A 20421-nucleotide genomic window follows, 5' to 3' on the forward strand; every position below is an offset into this window, starting at 1 on the left:
AATCTGTTTAGAAGAAGTGCCACAAAACCAGCGTTCTAAAACACAGACCATTTATTAAGATGCAAGCTATTATCTGCTTCTCAAAATATTTTGAAGAACTGAACACTGATGTGTACTTACTTTGGCAGTAGTTTCTTTAATGGACATGGTGAACGATTGCTCTTTTTCCTGAAGGCTAGAAGGGATTAAAATAAAATAAAGTGAAGTTGACTTTCTCTGCTGATCACAGACTGCTACACAAGACACATTTTCATATGGAAGCACAGAGGCTTTAAAATGACTCTCACTATCACAAAAGAGCCAAAACCAAGATAAAATCTGTACATTTGGTTTTAGTGTTGCTAATGACTAACCAAAATTTTGTCCACCCAATTTCTACCCACTTAATTCTGTTTGTTTGCAAAACAGTTCATACACTAGCTTTACAGTTCCTTATTGAGTGTATATGCATTTTACTTATCATTTGAACCACTATTATGATTTCTTGTGTAACCCCAGTATCTTAGGAGTTCCCAGCAGTGTCCAGGACTGATGCTTTGCTAGGCTACCATCCAAACACCTAATATAAAGGCATTTCTGACATAAGGAGTTTGCAGTTAACTGTTCTCTTATAACCCAGTTTCCAACCCTGCTAGGGAAAGTTCAACTACAGTCACTTGTTCTAACAGTAATTTTATATGAAATATCATTACTCGGTTTAATTTCATAAAAACCTACAAAATACTTGTATCAAATTGATACAACAGCGAGCAGAAATTGAAGCACTGTTCATGCTTATACGAAGAAATTCAAAGGTTTTTTTCACATATAAAACCAAATAGGTTTATTACTTTGATATTACCGAACCTAACATAAATATTTATCTTTTGTGCTTGTAAGTAAATTCACAAGTTACATTTTTAACTTGGAAAAAAAAATAATCCAAGTCAAGTCAAACATTGGGGGTTAGTATAGAGATTACTTTTTCAACTTTAATACTTCCCTCCCTCCTACTCAGCAGGCAGTCTTTCATACAGTGTTCAATTACGTTATCACACACTATTTGGTTTTCTGTCAGACACCTCAATTCAATGTACATGACAGCACTCCCCACAGCAGCATTACAATTCTTCTTTTTAGCTGCGTTATAAAAATTGTACTTCTTTCACAGTCTACTGCTAATATTCTTGCCAAAGAAAGAACTATTAATTTATTTCTGAGCTTTTCTTTAGTGTTCAGCACTGAAGTATCCAAACATTTCAGAAACATCACAGGGTTTACTTCAAAGATACTCCCTCAAGAAAAGGCATTATTGTATTCATTTTACAGGTGAAAGAAACACAAGTCACTGTTATTCAGAAAGTTAAGACTGAATGCCCATTTCGACATGCACACTATCCCTGCTGCCTACCTCTATGCATTTCAGTTTTCTTTTGAAATCTTACTTCTTCATATTTTCCAAGCATAGCATATACTGAGTCTTGTTTAAAGAGTCAGAATTTGTGTTCAGTCTGAAAGCCAAGCACACAAAGTTGGACTTGTGCTCAGTTACTGACCGCCTACAGAAAGGCTGGCACACAGGAGACAGCCTCAGAGGCAGAAATCAGCTATCTAGCATATCATTTAATCCCATTAATGAGACAGCTATTTGTATCACTTTCCCTAATACCCTACTTCATGTAGCACACACCTTTTCAATATACAGCCAGCAAGGCCAGTCACCTCATTACCACCACAGCATGCAGGGGTCCCTCCAGCTCCAGATGAGGCAGTCCCCTCAGAAATAGCTCATAACAGTATAAGTCAATGCCTGTGTAAGGCAACAAACAGAAATGCAGCTGGCTAGCTATGTAAAAGTGGTTTAACAACATTTCCCACATAGCAGTCTCCAGTTTCTCTCTTTCTATAGCAATATATAGGCAAACCACAAAATATCACATGTGTAATGATGCCATTATCAACTTCCTGCTTGCCTCTGGGCATGCCAGAGGGAATGAACTATTCAGCCATTTCTTTTCTCTGGAGCTCTCAGTGACTTTCAGCATCTCCCACAGTCAGTGTCTGAGCTGGTCAAGTTATGTGAAAAAGAGCTGGGCCTTGTGCACAGATGTCAACAAGGAGCAGCAAGGCTAGTGTGTAATTGTATGAATAATGGGCGACTGATTCAATTGTTCTGAAAATGCCTTGTAAAATTCAACTCTAGAGACCCAGGCCATAATAAAATGTAAAGTGCAGTTATAGCCAGAAGAACAATAGTATAAAGATGGCACCCCTATTTAACAAATGTCTTCCATGCGCCTTTCCTCTTATCTGCTTACTTTTATTCACAGAAAGTCACCCCGGTTCATACAATGTTTCACTCCTCTGCAGAACTCACACAGATAACAGGAAGAGAGATGAATTTTTAACTTCTTTTTAAACCATACATTCAAAAGAATATTACAAACTAAGACCCAGTTGTAAAGTCTACATTGCTAACAAGGATGCACAAGCCCATGAGGATTTTCACATCCAGGTACCGAGCAGAAAGAAACAGACTCTTTATACCCAGATTACTTTTTTATGTGCATCTTTCAAATCACTAAAATAAATAAGGAAATCACACACTGCTATTACAATGACAGCAGAACTAGAGCTTTAAGAGAATTTCATATTAATCTGACGCATATCAATAAAGAATATAATTAGTAAATCATCATTTTGACTCAAGCTAGCAATAGCTACATTAACCACAGACTTGAATCTGAAGAATCCTTTGTTACAGTTGAAGCATTCATGCAGACTCTTACAAGTGTATTTGCATTATTTATGATATGAATTCCACAGTAGGATCCTGTTTTGAATCCTTGTTTGCCTTCAGAGTGATACTGTGGGAATCCCCTATCCCTTTACAGGTTAGCCCATCATATAATTCGCACAAAGCAATCAAAACCATGTATGAACCAACCACAGTTACCAGCTATGACCACCTTTTAACTAAGTTTATTCTCAGGTTGTTTTCTTCTACCACAAAACACCATCATGGAGAAGCCCCTCACAAGCTTTCCAATTAACTGACAAGTTAATGACCCGCAACATAACACAGGCAGTCAATACTGATTCATTCTACTAACAAAAGAGCTTTAACAGCCATGATCTTTTAAATGCAACTTGAACCAGAAATAGTACGTTCTTCTACCACCACCCTGAAGCATCATATTTCATTTTAAGAGGGTATTCTGTCTGCTTAAAAGGTGTTTTACTTATTACTATCAGGGAAAACAGCTTTAAAAAAAAAACTCTCTGAAACATCACTGAATTCTTGCCTGGGAAGACATCCATAGTTTTTGACTCATTCTTCTCTGGCAAAACAGCTAATCAAGAATTTGACTGCTTGTCCTCACGGTCTCTGCTATCTATTATAAGGACCATTTAGAAGTTACTTCTCAAATTCAATATAAGCTAACTCCAACACGGAGAAAGCAAAGTTCTTGACCCAGCTGACAAGGACTAGAATAAGACAGGAATTCAATTAACACAAAATTAACAGACTAAACACAGGAGAAGAGAGGTTTTCAACACTTGCAGAACTGACAGCTACCTATACACCATGTGTAATTTCTTCATTCATGCGGATGGCCACGTAAGCCTATCACTTAAATGGCTTCCAATGGATTTACATACATTAGGATCCATAATGAGGAGAGAAGAAAGGCATGTAGACTTGATGCATCTTAGGGCCTCATTGTATACGCACTAGACCAAAACAGGAAAGCGGGAGCTGAGGAATTACCCTTTCTGGATAAGAAATTCAGTAATAATTTGGTAAAACATGGACTTCAGCTGGAGAGCTGCAGGAGGATATAGAAATGCTGCATATTCAGGAGCTGAGGCTGGCTTGGCACATATTAAAATTTTTGCTGTGTTTTTTTATTATCTCAATACTTCAAACAAGACAGTGCCTTTTAAGTATCTCATTTTAGTGACCTTAAAGAAAGATAGGAATGAGTATGTTGAACTGTAATAACACAGTTGCAACCTGATGAGATGATTGTTCATAGTCAGTAATGGTACGCTGGCAAAGTAAAGAAAGCCAATTCAAAGCAATGGGGGACAGAAGGAGGACTGGGAGTCAGGTGGTTTGCTGCACTCATTCCTCACTTTATCACAGACTTTCCACATGACCACAGAAGACATTAAATGTCACAATATAACAGATAATGTTTAAAATGTCTTTTAAAGAATATCCCAGGAAGTTACAATTTATATGCAGGAATTACAAATACTATGGAAGTGGCTTTGTTCAGACGAAGGCTGTCTAGTACAATACTGGGAAGAATGGCTTTCTACTAAAGGAAGGCATGTTTCTGAATGTCTTTCCTTCCACTTTGCTAGTATACTTCCCTTTGCATACCAGGCTATTGTGTATTTATATTTTGCTTCCTCAGAAAAAATTCAAAGAACGAAAATGGGCAAAAGGCAAGTCATGCTGTTCTCTACATTCAAAATATATAAATATACATATTGCTTAAACAGAAACAGTTCCTGTATTATTGACAAAATATATATACAGTAACAATTAAAAGTAGTCAGAATGCAGTTTCCATAACTGCACAATAGAACATACCACACATGGTACCAGTGTAAATAAATATATTCTCTACTCCAAAGTCTTATCTTCATACAAAAACTAAGCAGCCAGACTGAAAGACAAGAAGATACCCTTTAAGAGCAAATAATCCTTGCATTAGTGTCACCTAAAAGTTTATTCTAGATACTGGAATTTCAATTCCTATCTCCACACCACAGCATAGTGCTTAAGCAAAAAGAACTTCCATTTCTTTAAAATTAAGCACAAGAAAGAACAACCTAAAATTACCCATGCCTGAATTTCTAATTCAAGAGCAACAGTCTAGAAGCATATGCTCAGATTATAGACACATGAGAAAGCATGATGGGCTGAACCCTCAGTTCATATAAGTATGTATCCCCTCCTGGATAAAATTAAAGAGTATTTTCTTGACTATTAGCAAATTTAAACAGGTTAGAGTATTTCTGAATTTGGCCCAGAGTAATGAGACTGCCTGCAAAGGATAACCTCATTCTAACAGCTGCAGCCTATAGAGAGCATGACTTTTCCAACTTTAAGTTTTCTAACACAATTCCTTTTTCAACTCCGAAGTCACAAGAAGCTGTACTCTCTTAGAAGATAAAAATGCATAAACCAAGCCCTACAACAGTAATCCTGCTTTTAACAGCAAAGAGAAGTTGACCTTCCAAAAAAGCCTTTGTCCAGTCCTTTGCAAAAGAAATTGGAAGTGCCACTCAGGGAACATTTGGTGTAAACACAGTCTACATTAAGACAAAAATTTAACAAAAATCATTAAGTCTAGGGACTTCACTGGACCTTTAAGGAAGAAATCCACAATCCAAAAATAAAGCAATCAATCAATAACTTTGTTGCACTTTTACAGTTCCCTTTATGTGCATATCTCACAGAGCTTTGAAGATAAATCAGAAAAAAAGCTTTTGAACAAAACTATACTTAACAAGAGGCAGCTTTAAGCTAGATATGTACAACCAGGACAAAGAAAAATAAGAAAATCTACTTGTACCAAAAGTTTTCTTGAGTAAAATCAACAGATTCCTTATTACAGGTAACACATGCAGGTTTTTTTACAGGGTTAGACCTACAAAAAAGTGTTGCTGGCCCTACACTTCTGCTTAAGAATGTTCAAAGCCAGATGGCATTAAATGCATTAACAGCACTTTTTGCTTTCTTTTTAAACTCTCCACCACAAAGTTTGATTCTACCTAATCAAGAAAGACACTGAACAACAATATTTTCATTCTATGTGATCTGTTCATAAGGCTGGCGGGGATATGTATTTGGGTACTACCATACCAGGAAAGCAATTTTTCAGTCAAGCAAGTTCCTTTTCATCTTCACCCAATGATCCATAGGACTTTAAACAATGTGATTTTCACAGCAGCGTATCTCCATGCTTGGAAGCAAATTCATCCATTAAACATAAGTCCGGGTTTTATAAACAAACTCTGATTTTTTCCTTAGATAACGCCACACACAGAACACTTCCGAGATGACAGAGCTCGTTAAACAATAAATCCACAAAATTTCTGCTGAACTGATGTGGTGAAAAATGTAATTTCTCTATCTAAACTTGTATGCGCTCTTGAGATGTGGACTTTGACACTAAATAGAAAGGGAGAGAACTTGTATTTAATTCATCTGAAAATGAAATTTGCGGCAGTTGCGAAGATTAGTCACCTGAATTAGCAGCAAAATGCAAAATGTCACCTTGGAAAGCTTCCAACCTGAAAAATTAATCTGATCCGAGATGAAAATTATCAAGAGATGTACTTTGAGGTACAGAAGCACTGGACCTTCTGCAAATTTCAATCTACAGAGTTCTCCAAGGAATATGAATGAGAACCCAAAATTACGCACCTAGCTCTGAACCACTAGAGAGCTGATTTTGCTCCAGCAATTTGCTCTTTTTCTATCATGTGCAGAGCAGTTTTTCTTCATTGTTGCTCTGTGTCAAGGATCACTTCAATACATGTGCTCCTCCACTCAGAATTCTTCAAGAGGCAGAGCCAGAAGTAGTTTCCCACTGTCTTTGTATAACATCAGCTTACCCATAAGGTTTCCCATTGACTCATGGGTTGCTGGGTGACTGCACTTGCTTTTGTCGACTCTCAAAGAGTCACCTATACAAAGTGAACCATAACAACTCATCATACTGCTCAGAAGCTCTTATATACACAAGAACTTTAAACTGAGACAACCCTTATTTGCTGCAGTACTGCCACACACTGGCCCCAGTTATGGGAGGTCTGCAGAAAAATCAGGGAATTAGATGACACTTCACAATTTTCTGGTAAGCATGATAAATAAGATTTATTTTTTTTTTAATACCTGAAATAGGAGGACTAAGGCAGCACCTCAGTCTGCACAGTATGGTAGCTGGGGTTTTAGATAAAAATCACTCCAACAGAAAAAATGAGTTCACAGTCACTTGAAGGTGCTGCTGGCATCTTTAATGATACCACCGAGCTGAATTTTCATTGGCACGTATTGGAAATCTTCTGGTCCTGTGTAACACACCATTCAGACAGCCGAACTGGCCGTCTGTTTCAACCAATCATTCATGTGGTGTTGTAGTCACTCTTTGTCAGCTGCTGCTGCAGAGAGTGGTTGTGGCAGTTGCTGCTCCCTGAAACAGGAGCATCAGACTGAAAAAAAAAGGCACAATCAAATAGCTATCTGCAGCAGCAGTTGATCACTTTCAAACTTTCCCCAGACTCTTTGATGTGTCAAGAGATACCCATTCTCCTGCTACTTCTGTCTGGAGTGCACAAAAACTAGAGCTTGCCCACAGCAGCTGCAATTATTCTCATAACATCCATTGTACTTCACAGACTGAAGGGGTCTGTTCCTGGATATTGTTGTTAGCTGTTTCTCTTTCTTATATACAAATGACTTCAGTATCATACACTGATTGGGACAGCTGGTCATTTTTCCCTAAAGAGAAATAATTCTCATCATATGCATCTCCAGAGGAATCCACACATATATGGCCTAGACTTTACAGGCTGCTACATCCTTCTGGATGCTGTTCAGGCAAGCAGGGGGAACCAGATGCTCAGCAAGGAAAACCAGATCCCTTATCACACTGCAGATGTGGATACTCAAGCAGGTGGTACTCATCTTTCTGTTGTGACTTTTGCCTTCTATAAAGCTGCTTGGAAGGATTAAAAACTGCTTTTAAGATTGCTGTAAAATACTTCAGGTTGGTAGCAGTGGCTCTGTCCTCCACATTGGAAGACTTACTCTCCTTTCCCTGCTGTGCTTCCAATACATCCTGTTCTTCCCAAGGCAGGCCAGTGCTTGCGGCACAGTAGCAGACTTCACAGAAGCCCTTTTTCCTCCCTGTAACAGGGGTCCTCACTGGCCCTAGCAGGATCAGAATCACTATAAACTGCTAAGCCACAGAACAAAGGACTCAGCCCAGATACAGACAACTCAATCAAGAAGCCCTACACCCCAGTTTCCAACTCTGGCAGCTCTTGTTCAATGACTTTTGTTCGCACGTTTGCAGGAAGCAAATTCTTTACATGTGACAAAGCACAGACATGGTATGTCATGCCAGGCTTTCAATACACAGTTTCTTCCCACAAGCGAGTTAAAAAAGAAACAAAGCCACTTGCCCAAGGAGTCCACACTTCAATCTTCAGCAGAGAACAAAGGAATGAAATTAATCCTAGGTAGACAAAATGGAGAGGAACACACCTATCTATCCACAAAAAGAAAGCTGAGCCTCCTAATCATTCAGATCACAAAGAAAGAGGCAAATCTCTTCTTTCACCTATGACTTGGCTGCAAGCTTTTGTGAAAGGCTAAGACACCTTTTTTGAGAAGGCAGAGATGATAGCCTCCTCAAAACACAAACCCAGCTGTGGGACCAGCTGAAATGAGACAATCCAATTATCAAAGCACAGGGTGGGTTATGACTTTCAACACAAAATTCAGTTTTCCCCTCAAAAAAAACCCTTGTGGCAGAGGAAGCTGGCTATGCAGCTAATCGTCCTAAGGGAAGGAGGGCAGGAGAATTTCCAAGGCAGAATCCTCCCCAGGTGCCAGGGAACATCTTCTCTGGCTCTGCTCCTCTGCCACAAGCTCACTGATACAGGTTTCGTGAAAGTGTAGCACACCAAATAAAACGGATCAGTGGACCATTAAACAAGAGAACTACAATTAAAAAAACAGGGCACCAAACTACCATCATTATCCCTAGCTAGAGTAGCAGCAATGATATCGGCTATACTTTAAGAACCCCATAATTGTGTTTTGGCTTGTCTCATGTACCATAGACAGACATGTTTCCTACCACAGAAGAGAGTTTTAAAATTCTCCGTTAAGCTTTAGAAACAATAAAAATCAGAGCAGCATGAAAGGGCCCTAAGTCAAGACAGTAAGGAATTGTCAAAGTGACCTGTGCATCATCCTTGTGTCACAGAAGATGATTTATCACTGACTGAAATTAAGTTAACATGAACAGGCCTGGGGAGGAACTGGAGCTGTCAGAAGCCTTGAAGGCTTCCATGCCCAGAGCTTACAACTGGGACAGATGTGAACACCAGAGAAAGCAGTTCCAGGAGCTTTGCATCACTTCGTCAAGTGGTGTATTTCAATTCCTGCAGACCTGCAAAACTAAAACAACTGTACTACTGAGGTGATTGAGAGCTCTCTCTCTTCTTCATTCCTATTACTTGATGAAGACCTAGCTGTGGAGGTCATGCAAGCTACCTGTTTTGTCTGCGCAACTGCCAGCTCAAAACACTTGTTTTACCATGCATACCCATAAGAGGGAAACAAAGGGGCTGGGGGGGGCAAATCACTCTTCTCTCACATTTTACTTATATACCCTCCTTTTCTCCTTTTTAATATTCTTCTTTCCCTGGACTCTTGATATTCCACAGCAATTCTATGTGGACTGATAGTGTACTGTGGTTGTGAGAGGGAGAAGTATTTTTAAGAGGAAAAAGAAGATTGCCCTACAAAGCAGGGAATAGTACAGAGAAAGGAGCCTTTCATCCTCTCACACAGCCCAGGAGCAAGAATCTTACACAGATCAGACACAAACAAACATGCTTACACCACCATCAGGGAAATATAACTGTACCTGAGAAGGAAAGTGGCTATTAGGTTGTGACAAGTGATGGCAGAAGAGGGAAAGACTGGTCAGAAAGGCAGAAAGCCTTTCTGCCAAGGGAGCACCACAGGCTGACATCTCCCATGGCAGAGACATGAAGATGAAGCATGTGAAAAATCATCCCCCCAAGTAAAAACCCACAAGTAAATTACATTGCATGAGAAGGTGAAAGCAATGGTGACTTGCTGAAAACAGCTTCACGTATAGCCAGTCGAAGGCCCAGCTACCGCCCCCTGCCCCAGCACCAAATGAGGTCAGAAAATGTTTCATATCAATACAATGTGCTTTGAGGTCTATTAAACCATCAAAGTCTTCACGGTCCAATTCACAACACAGCACAGGAGACCCTCCTGAAAACATTCAGGAAGATCTTATAAGAAGAAAAAAATTTAGATTATTTTGTCTCTAACTTACCTACTGACATCACTTTCTACTTGTGATTGAGCACTACTAAGGTTGTGAAATCAGGAAAAAAGTGCAGACAACAACAAAAAAAAAAAAGCTTCAAACCCCCAAAAGAAGTAAACCCAGAAATAAAGACTCTAAGCGTATCTGGCATTAAAAGTACAATTCAGTTCTCTGCTGTACCATGCAGGAACATTAGCAGCCTGCACACTGTCATATACACTTCATGATACTATAAAGCCATTTCATTCATCTGCTCTTTGCGTTTGTGCTACCCTCCTATTCACAGAGGATATTTTTGATACGTGTGCATTTTCACATAAATAGCCAAAGAAAACCTCAAATTACGTATTAAATACAGACTTTCCTGGATAGACTGCACATTATGTAGCAAAAACCAGGTATATTTTTGAAATCATAGGGTGCAGTTTGTTTTTCTTCTTCTAAACACATTTCTTCAAAATTTTGTTGAAAAGCTCATGTGAATAAACATGGCTGCATTCAGAGTTCTTAGTAATTTCACATAGCTTGCTAATCACTAATTTGTCTAGAAATATCACGTGGACAATATACTCTGAAGAACATCAACACAATGTGTACAAAACAGTCTGTCCTGACAGCCCATTCTGAATGCCACTTTTCATCAGTTAATGTTAGACTACATATAAGCCTTTCTTTCCCCGTCTTTTCCCAAGTAAACCAACATCTCAAAAGAACAAAAAAAAAAAACAAAACCCCAAAGCCACACACAAAAACAATAAAAAAAACACAAAAGAAACAACCAAGACAAACAAAAAAACAACACACAACACAGCCAAACACCACCACAAAAAAAAAACAAACCATACAACCTTTTTTGCCTTTATCAGGCTTTAGCCTCAGATGAAGTTGCTGAATGCTTTGAGTATATTCTAATAATGTTTTCAACCCCCTGAGCATTTGTATCTCACTTTGAATTAATCTGTCAGATGAGCTCCAGGCATCACTAAAGCAGAGTAAACTGACTGCATAAAACTTCAGTTCTGTGCACCACTAGGCATGACAGTACTATAATAACTAATGCATAGAACAGAGAATTTCCCTATCTTCAGAAAATCCCACATACCCACTGCAGAACAAATTCCTACTAATTAAAAATTGGTCCATGGGAGGGGTAGAAGGAGAGGTGGAGTATTAAAATATTTTGAAAGATATTTAATTGAATTTCTTTCTTTCAGCCAGCATTCAGTGCCCAAACAGTAGTCCAGATGGAACTGTGCAATTTAGTTTAAGGATCACATGCTGTACAGTTGCATATATCTGTAGATATGGAAAAAACCACAATGCCAAATGAAACCAAGTATGAACGTAAGAGACATCCCAGTTTGCATTGTGAAAAGAAACAAAAAAAGGAAAAAACAAGTATTGAAGAGAGCATGTCAAATAATTAAAAACAGTCTTATAGATAGAAGATCCAAGTTACACCAGTTAAAAACATATTTCTGAAATGGTGTCCTCTTCAGTAGAGTATGGAATTTACACATTTTGTTACATTTTGCAATCTCCAGGAGAAAGTACTTTCCACTGAAATATTCAGTCCTATTTTCCTCTGATTTCAGTACATCATTTTTAGTTAAAACACTAACATATGTCACAGTGCACACAACACCAGCTGTTCCCACCTTTTAAACACATCCCCACACAAAACGAACTGAGCTTTTGCACTGCAATTTCCTCCTTTTATAATAATGATTACACCCTTTAGTTTACCAAGGGCAATTAGGCCTGTCTGGATGAGCAAAACTACACATACTGTGGTCTCAACCTTGATGAAAATCCCTGTCAAAACACAAGCTAATGCATTTGCTTGCACATTAACCAGCCAGGTTTTAACCTCAGCTTCCAAAAGCCCACAAGAAAGAACCCAGGGTAATATTTCTCAATTCTTCAGACTCAAAACATACTACTGTTACTGACAAAGGCTTATTTTCAAAAGTCCACCACAAACAGAAGATAAGACAAAACAAAGAATCTGCCTGAAAATAATGAAGTTTGGCAAGAAAAATAAGCTTAGAAAAAATCCTTAGCCCAATATTACGCTGACTTGCGCTCTTGCTTCTGCACACTTCTATCTGGGCAATTATTCTTCATTTAAGATGTTCTCTCAACATTCCCTGAAGTTTACTTTAATAAGTTGTTATTTAGTAGCATTTAGACCAAGAAAAACAAAATAATTTGTATTTTATAGTGAGCTACAAGCCACTCAATACAATTAATTTTAGCACAGATTGTCTTGATGCTTCAGACTAGCCCTGTGTAATTCCAGTACTGAATGCAATTCATGTACCCAACAAATAATTATGCCAAAGCACATTACAGCAGTACTTAGGACAATGCAGTTAGAATACATAGTATCTTGCAACCCGATAGCCAAGAGACTGTAATTTAGAGCATATTGATACTGAACAACTTTCTGCATAAGCACTGATCTTTAATAAATGTGCATGAGTAATAGCTTTATTTCTCATACAGGTAGCCCAAACTTTAGAAGGCATTATTATTCATAAAATAAAAAGTACATTTCCAGAAAAATCTATTCCATATTAAATATCCCAAGACTTTTTAATTTAAAACTAATATGCTCAACTTACTTCATCAAGTATCTTAACCTGCTACCTAATACACAATTGCCGTTCACAAGACTAATTTAGGATAGCCAATACAATTCCAGCTAGATATGGGCCAAAAAAATCCTTGGAGACAAGCAAAACTTAAGACAGATAGGGCCCTGAGCAACCTAATCTCACCTGGAAACTGAGCTGGAGTTTGACAAGATGACCTCCTGAATCATTCTATAATTGTATGACAATGTAGGGGATGCCCATAGGCATACAGGAAGTATATCCACACCATATGTCTTACTATCTGCTACTGCTTTTTCTCTTACAGAAAGAGAGAACACAACATGACTGGATGCAAACATAAAATCACTGTACCTGAGGTATGATAGACTGCACAGCTTTAAAGGAAAGAACATCCAGAAAGCAAAGCATATCCTGGGCTGTACCAAAAGGAGCGTGACCAGCAGGTCGAAGGAGGTCATCCTGCCCTCTACTCTGGTCTCATGAGACCCCACTTGGAGTATTGTGTGCAGTTCTGGTGTCCTCAGCATAAAAAGGACATGGAACTGTTGGAACAAGTCCAGAGGAGGCCCACAAGGATGATCAGGGGACTGGAGCACCTCCCATATGAAGATAAGCTGAGAAAGTTGGGACTGTTCAGCGTGGAGACCTCATAGCAGCCTTCCAGTATCTGAAGGGGGTCTACAAGGGTGCTGGAGAGGGACTCTTCACTAGGGACTGTAGCGATAAGACAATGGGTAATGAGTTTAAACTTGAACAGGGAAAGTTCAGGTTGGATGTAAGGAAGAAGGTCTTTACTGTGAGGGCGGTGAGGCACTGAAACAGGTTTCGCAAGGAAGTTGTGAATGCTCCATCTCTGGCAGTGTTCATGGCCTGGCTGGACATGGCCTTGGGCAACATGGTCTAGGGGGAGGCATCCCCACCCATGGCAGCGGGGGTTCAAACTTGATGTTCTTAAGGTCCTTTTCCAACCCAAACCATTCAAGGATTCTATGACTGAGGGAAGAGATTTGAGAACCAAAGGCAAGCAAGGGGCTGTATGATAACGTCAAGTGGTTGAGTCACACAGCTGGACTGGAGATGTCAGTCTGTGCTTCCAAGACAGCTTGTGCACTTTTCAACAGAGCAGCAGCTACAGCATATACAATACCTGAGCAGATTTTGAGTGGGATGTACAAGACCAAGAAGCCGCATCATGTAGAGAAAACACCTACAAGATGTTTTTAATTCAGGGCAAGCCACCATCTTCTGCAGACAGGAAAGCTGCTGAATAGACAGTGAGTGGTACATTGCTTCATTGAAAGACTGCATCAGCCATGTTGTGACACATTCCTATCAGCTCACTTTGAAGTTGTAATAGAAGAAAGGAAAAAAAAAAAAAACAAAAAAAAATAACTCTTGAGGGACAGTTGTCAAATCCCTCAACAGATATGACCACCATATCAGTCTCTCATCTCAGCTGAGTGCTATAATCATCGATCCTCCCCACTTTCACTCTCCCAGAGTCAGGGCTCCCATTGCCTTCTAGCCTTTTGGCAGATTTCTGCTTTTGCATTACTAGATACATTAAGACCCAACTTAAGAACTGTGATGGAACATGCTTCCTGCCAGAACACTGAAATCCTTGGCAGATAAGAGCTTACTCTGAGATGGTAGGTTCAGATCCAGTCAGTCTGCAGAGGACCTGAATGCAGAGCTTCCATGTTCTGAACCAATGACTCTAGCTTCCAAGTGACCATGCCATAGGTGGACATCTACACCACTGCTATTAGTTCTGGTCAGAAAAGGCTTTAGGGTTTGACAAGAGCACCTAGCTATAAGCCAATATAGGAGATTTAAACTGTTCCCAAAGGTTGTCACAGATGACTGCCTGAGTGGGCTTACTTGCACAACCCAACCCAGCATTCATCTGTCTCCACTTTTTATAGCAGAATTCCAGGCACGGTAAAGAGAGCAGAAGCACCCAATCATTGTCCCAGGTGACACAGAGCTGATAACAAACAAAACTAAACCAGAAAAGTTTCATTCAGTGCATCTTTTAAAAACGAACAGAAAGGAAACAAATTAATTCTAAGTTTTCATTTAAGTTTTGAACCCACTTTCAATAGTGCCTGTTTTCCCTCTAGTGATTGTGTTATTCATGGTGCTAACAAGCAAAGAATTCTGAGCAAGTTCCTCCTGAACCAGTACTAATTTAACTCATCTTTAAATCATTTCCCAAAGAGTTAAGGGCAACTCAAATATTGCATCAGCATTGTGAGAGGGGAAAAAAAAAAAAACTAAATATTCTTTCATAAATAAATATCAAACTGAGAGAAAAATCAAAGCCTGTGTTCTGACAGACTGCTTGAGACTTTTTATTCCCCAATCTTGGAAACACAGGTATAAGATACTATTAAACAAAACTAAACTTAATTCAATAAAATATTTCCCATAACTTAATATAAAATTTTAACCAAACCTGAAAAGAGATGAATATGTCCTTTACAAAATGTTCTGCTGACTTTAAATAAAAATATCTGTATAAATTAGCACACATGAGCAGCAATTTCTTATGAATGTTAATATAACCAAGCTAAATCCAACAAACATGAAGGGAGGAAAAAAAAGGCAAGAAATGTAGTTATTGCTTATCTGGAAGAAATGCAAGTTCGGATAAACAGAGATTTTATTTTGTCCTGGCGACACAACACTTTCAAAGTTCCATCACCAACATCCCATTACCTGCCAGTACTGTTTAGGCTCTGAGCACTTGTGTTGCTTTCATAAATAAAGATGAGGTTATTTCCAATAGGTTACCAAGAGTAGCTACTTTTCCATTTAAAGGAACCATACACTGTGCATTTACGGGTAGGGACCTCAAAAGTCTGCACGCTGCATCCTTCCCCTGCTACCTGAAGCCCACCATCTGAGTGTAACACTCAGAATTTATTATGATTGGAAGTTCACTGAAGCAAGAAGCATCTCCAATATTTATTCAGATGATGCCTAGTACTGACTTCCAGGCTACGAGAAACATGTTGTAATTACTGCAATTACCAAGCTGGGGATGGAGGGTACAGGCTGGCAGGGGAAATCCACCAGTTAAAAAGAAATAGTTTAAACTGATGATAGGTATTAGCAGTTAATGGATACATAGGCTTTCTGTAAGTGGCTCTTTACCATAAAAAGTTATTAAGTGCAAGACCTGCAAATAACTACAAAGTCTTTCTTCCTGAGAAAGTATATTAATATTAGAACTTCAACATCTCTCCTTAGAAAATTTTAAAGTGTCTGAATTCAGCTACTTTGCTTGCGCAATTATGAAGAAAACAACTGACAGCAAATTCAACATTGTTTTGGGAAGATACAAGCCTCTACATTACTGACAACATGCTGAAATTTTAATACCTCTTTATTGTCCCCGGAAGATCCAGACTGAATGGAATTTGATAGGACAATGCTAAAGTGTCACCCACAGCCTTGCTTATTTCCTGTAGTTCTCGCAAAGAAACACAGCCAAGTAAAGCAGTCAGTTCACAGTCCTGTGACTGAATAAGCCTATCTTGTTCTTCAATTTCTCTTCTTAGCTGTTGATCTTTTGCTTCCAATATGGCCAGTCTTGCTCGGAGGTCTTCAATTTCCTTCTGCAGAGAGCAAAAACATGAGCTTACAACAAACCCTGTTAGAGAAACCCTTCTACTCTTAGACAAATACAAGTCCCTAGAGTAGCATGAATTAAGGTTCTCCAATTTAGCACATTAAATAAGAAGACATTCTTTTGATGACACACAATAACTCTTACGTTTATCATATTTAAAAACTTTAGTGCTAACAATCCGAACACCCCACCTCCATTTCAATACCAAATTTCAGGTTCTTCTTCATCAGCCACCTTTTACTTTTAAAATACAGAGCTACTTTAATCAAAACAAAATCTCAGTTCAAGTATGACAAGAGAATCTTGCTACAGACTGACAGATAACGTGATCAACCATATATCTGTCCTCCTGCAGAGTATCTCTGCAATGGCTTCTCTAGGCTTTCAATCCAGCATCAGGATGTAAATTGCAAATCACTGACTGCCTAGCAAGTCCTTTTGATTACTAGTATTTAACTTAAATTAAAAGCATAAAATCCCTCCCTTGACTTAAAAGGACCACAGCTTCAAACCTCAGTTGCACTTGTCTTGCTAGAGGTTCAAATACCATGCATTATGGTTCTGAAGTTTCTGCAAAAGCACATTCTAATTTTTCCTTGGAAAGACAACAGGTAGCTTGCACCCTAGGAAGGAGCACTTCATGAAGGAGTCAGGGTTGACGAGTTAATAAAGGTATTTAATACCTAGCCCTTGGCTCCTTTGTCCCACCTGAAAAGTGAGGCTAAAAAGAAAAAGAAAGAAAAGAAAAAAGGATAACTACTTGCTATTGAAGTAGTTTAAAACCACCCTGGAAAATTGATTCTATTCCTAACACTTCATACAGTTTCTGTGAAACTTTGCAAGCCACTTAAACTACTACCCCCACACACAGTCACGGACTGAATGTTCACTATCTTCCATAGAACCAGAAAGAGGGGTCTCTGAAGTGCTACCTATAGACTCTCAACAGAAATCAAGGCTGATAATTCCATATTCTGATTATATTCAGTCCAGCTAAAAATAGAAATTAACAAAAAAATAAAATTAAAACAACCTCAAAACAAAACCTTTCACAGGTAAATAATTAGGCATTACAAAATTGACCTTAGAAATGACCATATAGCTTTTTATAGCAATTCACTTCTTCATTCTCTAGCTGTAAAATGGCAATAAGAGTACCTCATCACCCAAATCAATGTGGAGATAAAATTAAGTGGTTTTGAATCACTCTGATGCCATGTTGATTAATGCTGTAAAAAGAGCCCACTCACAAATTAATACATCTGAAACGAAAAGAGGGTTTGAGTGACATACAGTAAAATGGTGCTGAATAATGAGTAATGAAGACAAAAATGGTATTCTGAATATCTAAACAAGCACTTTGCATCTTCAACATATGCAGCAGGAATCCAGAAAAAGAGGCATGTTCATATAATTGAACACTTTCATAAAGCATACATACTATGCACAGATAACCAACTTAAGCACTTACTTGCTTTTTGAGTGCTTTGCTTTCAAACCTTAATATGATTTTAATATTTTCAGTGTATTTTAAGTGAAATTTAGTTGTCTAATGCTCATTTTGTCAACAAACATACTTTCAGGTTTGCTGCACTGCAATAAGCTCCCTGAGTATCACTTAAAATGACAAGAAACAGTCCTAGCATCTTAAAAGGTTGACTGGCTCCAAAATTTCAACTTATATTAGTACTGGCACACTAAATTCATCAATTATTTTCCTCCTTTTTGGTTTTAGGTTTAGCAACAAGAGAACAGAATGGCCCATGTTTCAATCTACAGGCATTTGTCAATGACAGAAAGGTCAGCAGGCCAAAAACATCAGTTTTATTTCTTTCAGTCTTAAATTAGGCTTTTAGTGTGCACAAAGGACAATTCTGTCTCTGTTACCAGTTTGGGAATAGTGCCAAAATCTTCATAGGCCCTACTTTATACAAAGACCTTCATACTCTGTAAAAACGTAGTAATTGCAATCACTCCAATAAGCAACCTACATGGGAACAGAAAGGGAGATAAACAGAATTTGGTTTTACAAACACACTTCTAGTACCAAAGTGTTTTTGCAACATAAATAGATAGCAGAAGCACACAATCTGCATTCACAGAGAGAAAGCTGTTCCAATCAGGAATAGTTCACAGGTATTCTTGGGAGAATGGAAATTTAGTCAGTAAACTGAAATTCTTCTGCCTTCTTTTCCAGAAATGCCAAGAAGCTTTTAATGGGCTCCTGGTCAGCCTCCAGGGACAGATAAAAAGGACTTAAAGCCTCAGTGTGGAGCAGCAGATTATATTCGGCTCACTAAACATAAGCCGGAGTTGTACTTTGTGGACTTGAGTTTAGACTGAGGTTTCTGTAACATGACAGCTAATGAGTACTGATTGTAAACCTCCAGCTTCACTTATGGGCTGGTGTTCTCCATGAAACACAGATTACAGTAGAAACATTACTATGTAAATTTTAGATACTGTCATACGCTTTCTAATCACTGAAGACAAAACGCAGATCCAACAACAGAGAGAGAAAAGGAGGAGGAAAAAAAAAAGGAGGAGGAAAAAAAAAAAGGAGGAGGAGAAAAAAAAGGAGGAGGAGAAAAAAAAAGGAGGAGGAGAAAAAAAAAGGAGGAGGAGAAAGGAGGGGAGGAGCAAACCGAAAACAAACAACACTGATGTTTTCAGATCACAGGAGATTTTGGAAAGGAGCAATCCTTAAGGGATGCTTGGAAGTCACCAAATGCCATAGGTCAGCCTTCTTTTCCAGAAGCTCAAATTAGTGATAATTTTGATCAAATGCTCATAAATAGCATGCCTGTGCAACACTGTGACTAATTTGTTCCTAGCATAACTACGTAAGAATAAAGATTCACATGGAAAAGTATAAAAACGTTACCTGGCGTGGAGTCTTAACTACAGTAGTTTTCAGTTGAGTATCTTGAGGTAGCTGGCTAGACATCTACGTTATTAAAAATGTCTTTCTGAACACTGATAATGTTGAACTATACTCTTACATATTGATGAAATAAATTAAACAGTACAAAGGTGAAGACTAGGATAGAAAAGACATTTTTTCATATAGGTTAGATTTTGCAATAACCAGTAAATACTTTGCTCTAGTTCTTTCTGGTTTTCATATACATATTTGTGTGTATACAAATAAACAGATGATTATACTATCAGATCCACCAAAGGAAAAATAGTATCAAAAATAGTGGGATATTAAGACAAGACCTAGTAGCTCTCTAAAGTGTCACATTGCCAAGTGTGATTGCCAAGGAGGCGGAGCAAAGACTTGCACTAGCCAGTAAATTGGGATTTTTTGAAGGACAGTGAAAAGAGCTAAATTTTGCAGAAAAGACTTACAGATTAAAAACTGGACAGAAGCCATCTTAAAAGCATTCCATTTGCCAAACTACCGCATTCTGACATCACATGTCAGTGTAAAGTTACTGCTGGCAAATGTTAACAGCTCCATGATGATTCCTTCATCTTTATGAAATGCATCAACCATCTTTCAGGAACAAAAGCTGGTAAATTATGTATTTACAGTCAATTCTAACCAGAATCAGATGAAAACTTTTTGTCTTTGAATAAAAATTTCTGGAGATCAGTGAAATAGTAGAATGGCAAATTAGAACATAGAGAGGACACTTCAAAAGATAATGAGGGAAGTTAAAGCATGTACACAAGCCACCGAGCCTTGAAGTTCTGCTTCTCCATAATGAGATTAACTCAGCTCCTGTGGCTGCCATCTCCAATCATCACTTAGATATCAACTGGACTACAGCCAAGGCTCTAATTGCTGCACAGAAGCAAAGTCACTATTACAATAAATGTACTGAATTGTGTGACAGCTTACAAGCTTTTCCCCACACAGCACTGGTGCTTGGAGAACTTTGCAGTCCTGTTACCTGTAACCACTTCTTTTCTTGAAAAAGTTGGTTTCGTTTTGTGGCTGAAACCTCCATCCTCTCCTGGTAAGTGGACCTCAAAAGTCTATGTTCGTTTTCATGCCAAACTTGCATTTCTTCATTTCTAACACTTTGGAAAAATGAAAAAAGCTAAAAGT

At 38.4% G+C, this 20421-nt stretch overlaps 1 protein-coding gene across 3 annotated transcripts in view; it reads right to left on the reverse strand.

The window, feature by feature from the left end:
* Nucleotides 1-20421, reverse strand: part of DISC1 (DISC1 scaffold protein) — a 202941-nt gene that overhangs the window by 126615 nt on the left and 55905 nt on the right. For all 3 annotated transcript variants that reach the window (XR_009969083.1, XM_062641772.1, XM_062641771.1), the window contains exons 5-7: nucleotides 20264-20393; nucleotides 16112-16347; nucleotides 121-175 (exon numbers count right to left, since the gene is read on the reverse strand). Coding sequence is in view for 2 of the 3 variants with exons in the window: in XM_062641772.1 (XP_062497756.1) it covers nucleotides 121-175; nucleotides 16112-16347; nucleotides 20264-20393 (421 nt within the window). In the remaining variant the exon portion in view is untranslated. The remainder of the gene's footprint in view (nucleotides 1-120; nucleotides 176-16111; nucleotides 16348-20263; nucleotides 20394-20421) is intronic.

Source organism: Pezoporus occidentalis, unplaced genomic scaffold, assembly GCF_034315485.1.
Source record: "Pezoporus occidentalis ecotype Australia unplaced genomic scaffold, CSIRO_AGI_Poc_V1 ctg7, whole genome shotgun sequence".
NCBI lineage: Eukaryota > Metazoa > Chordata > Aves > Psittaciformes > Psittacidae > Pezoporus > Pezoporus occidentalis.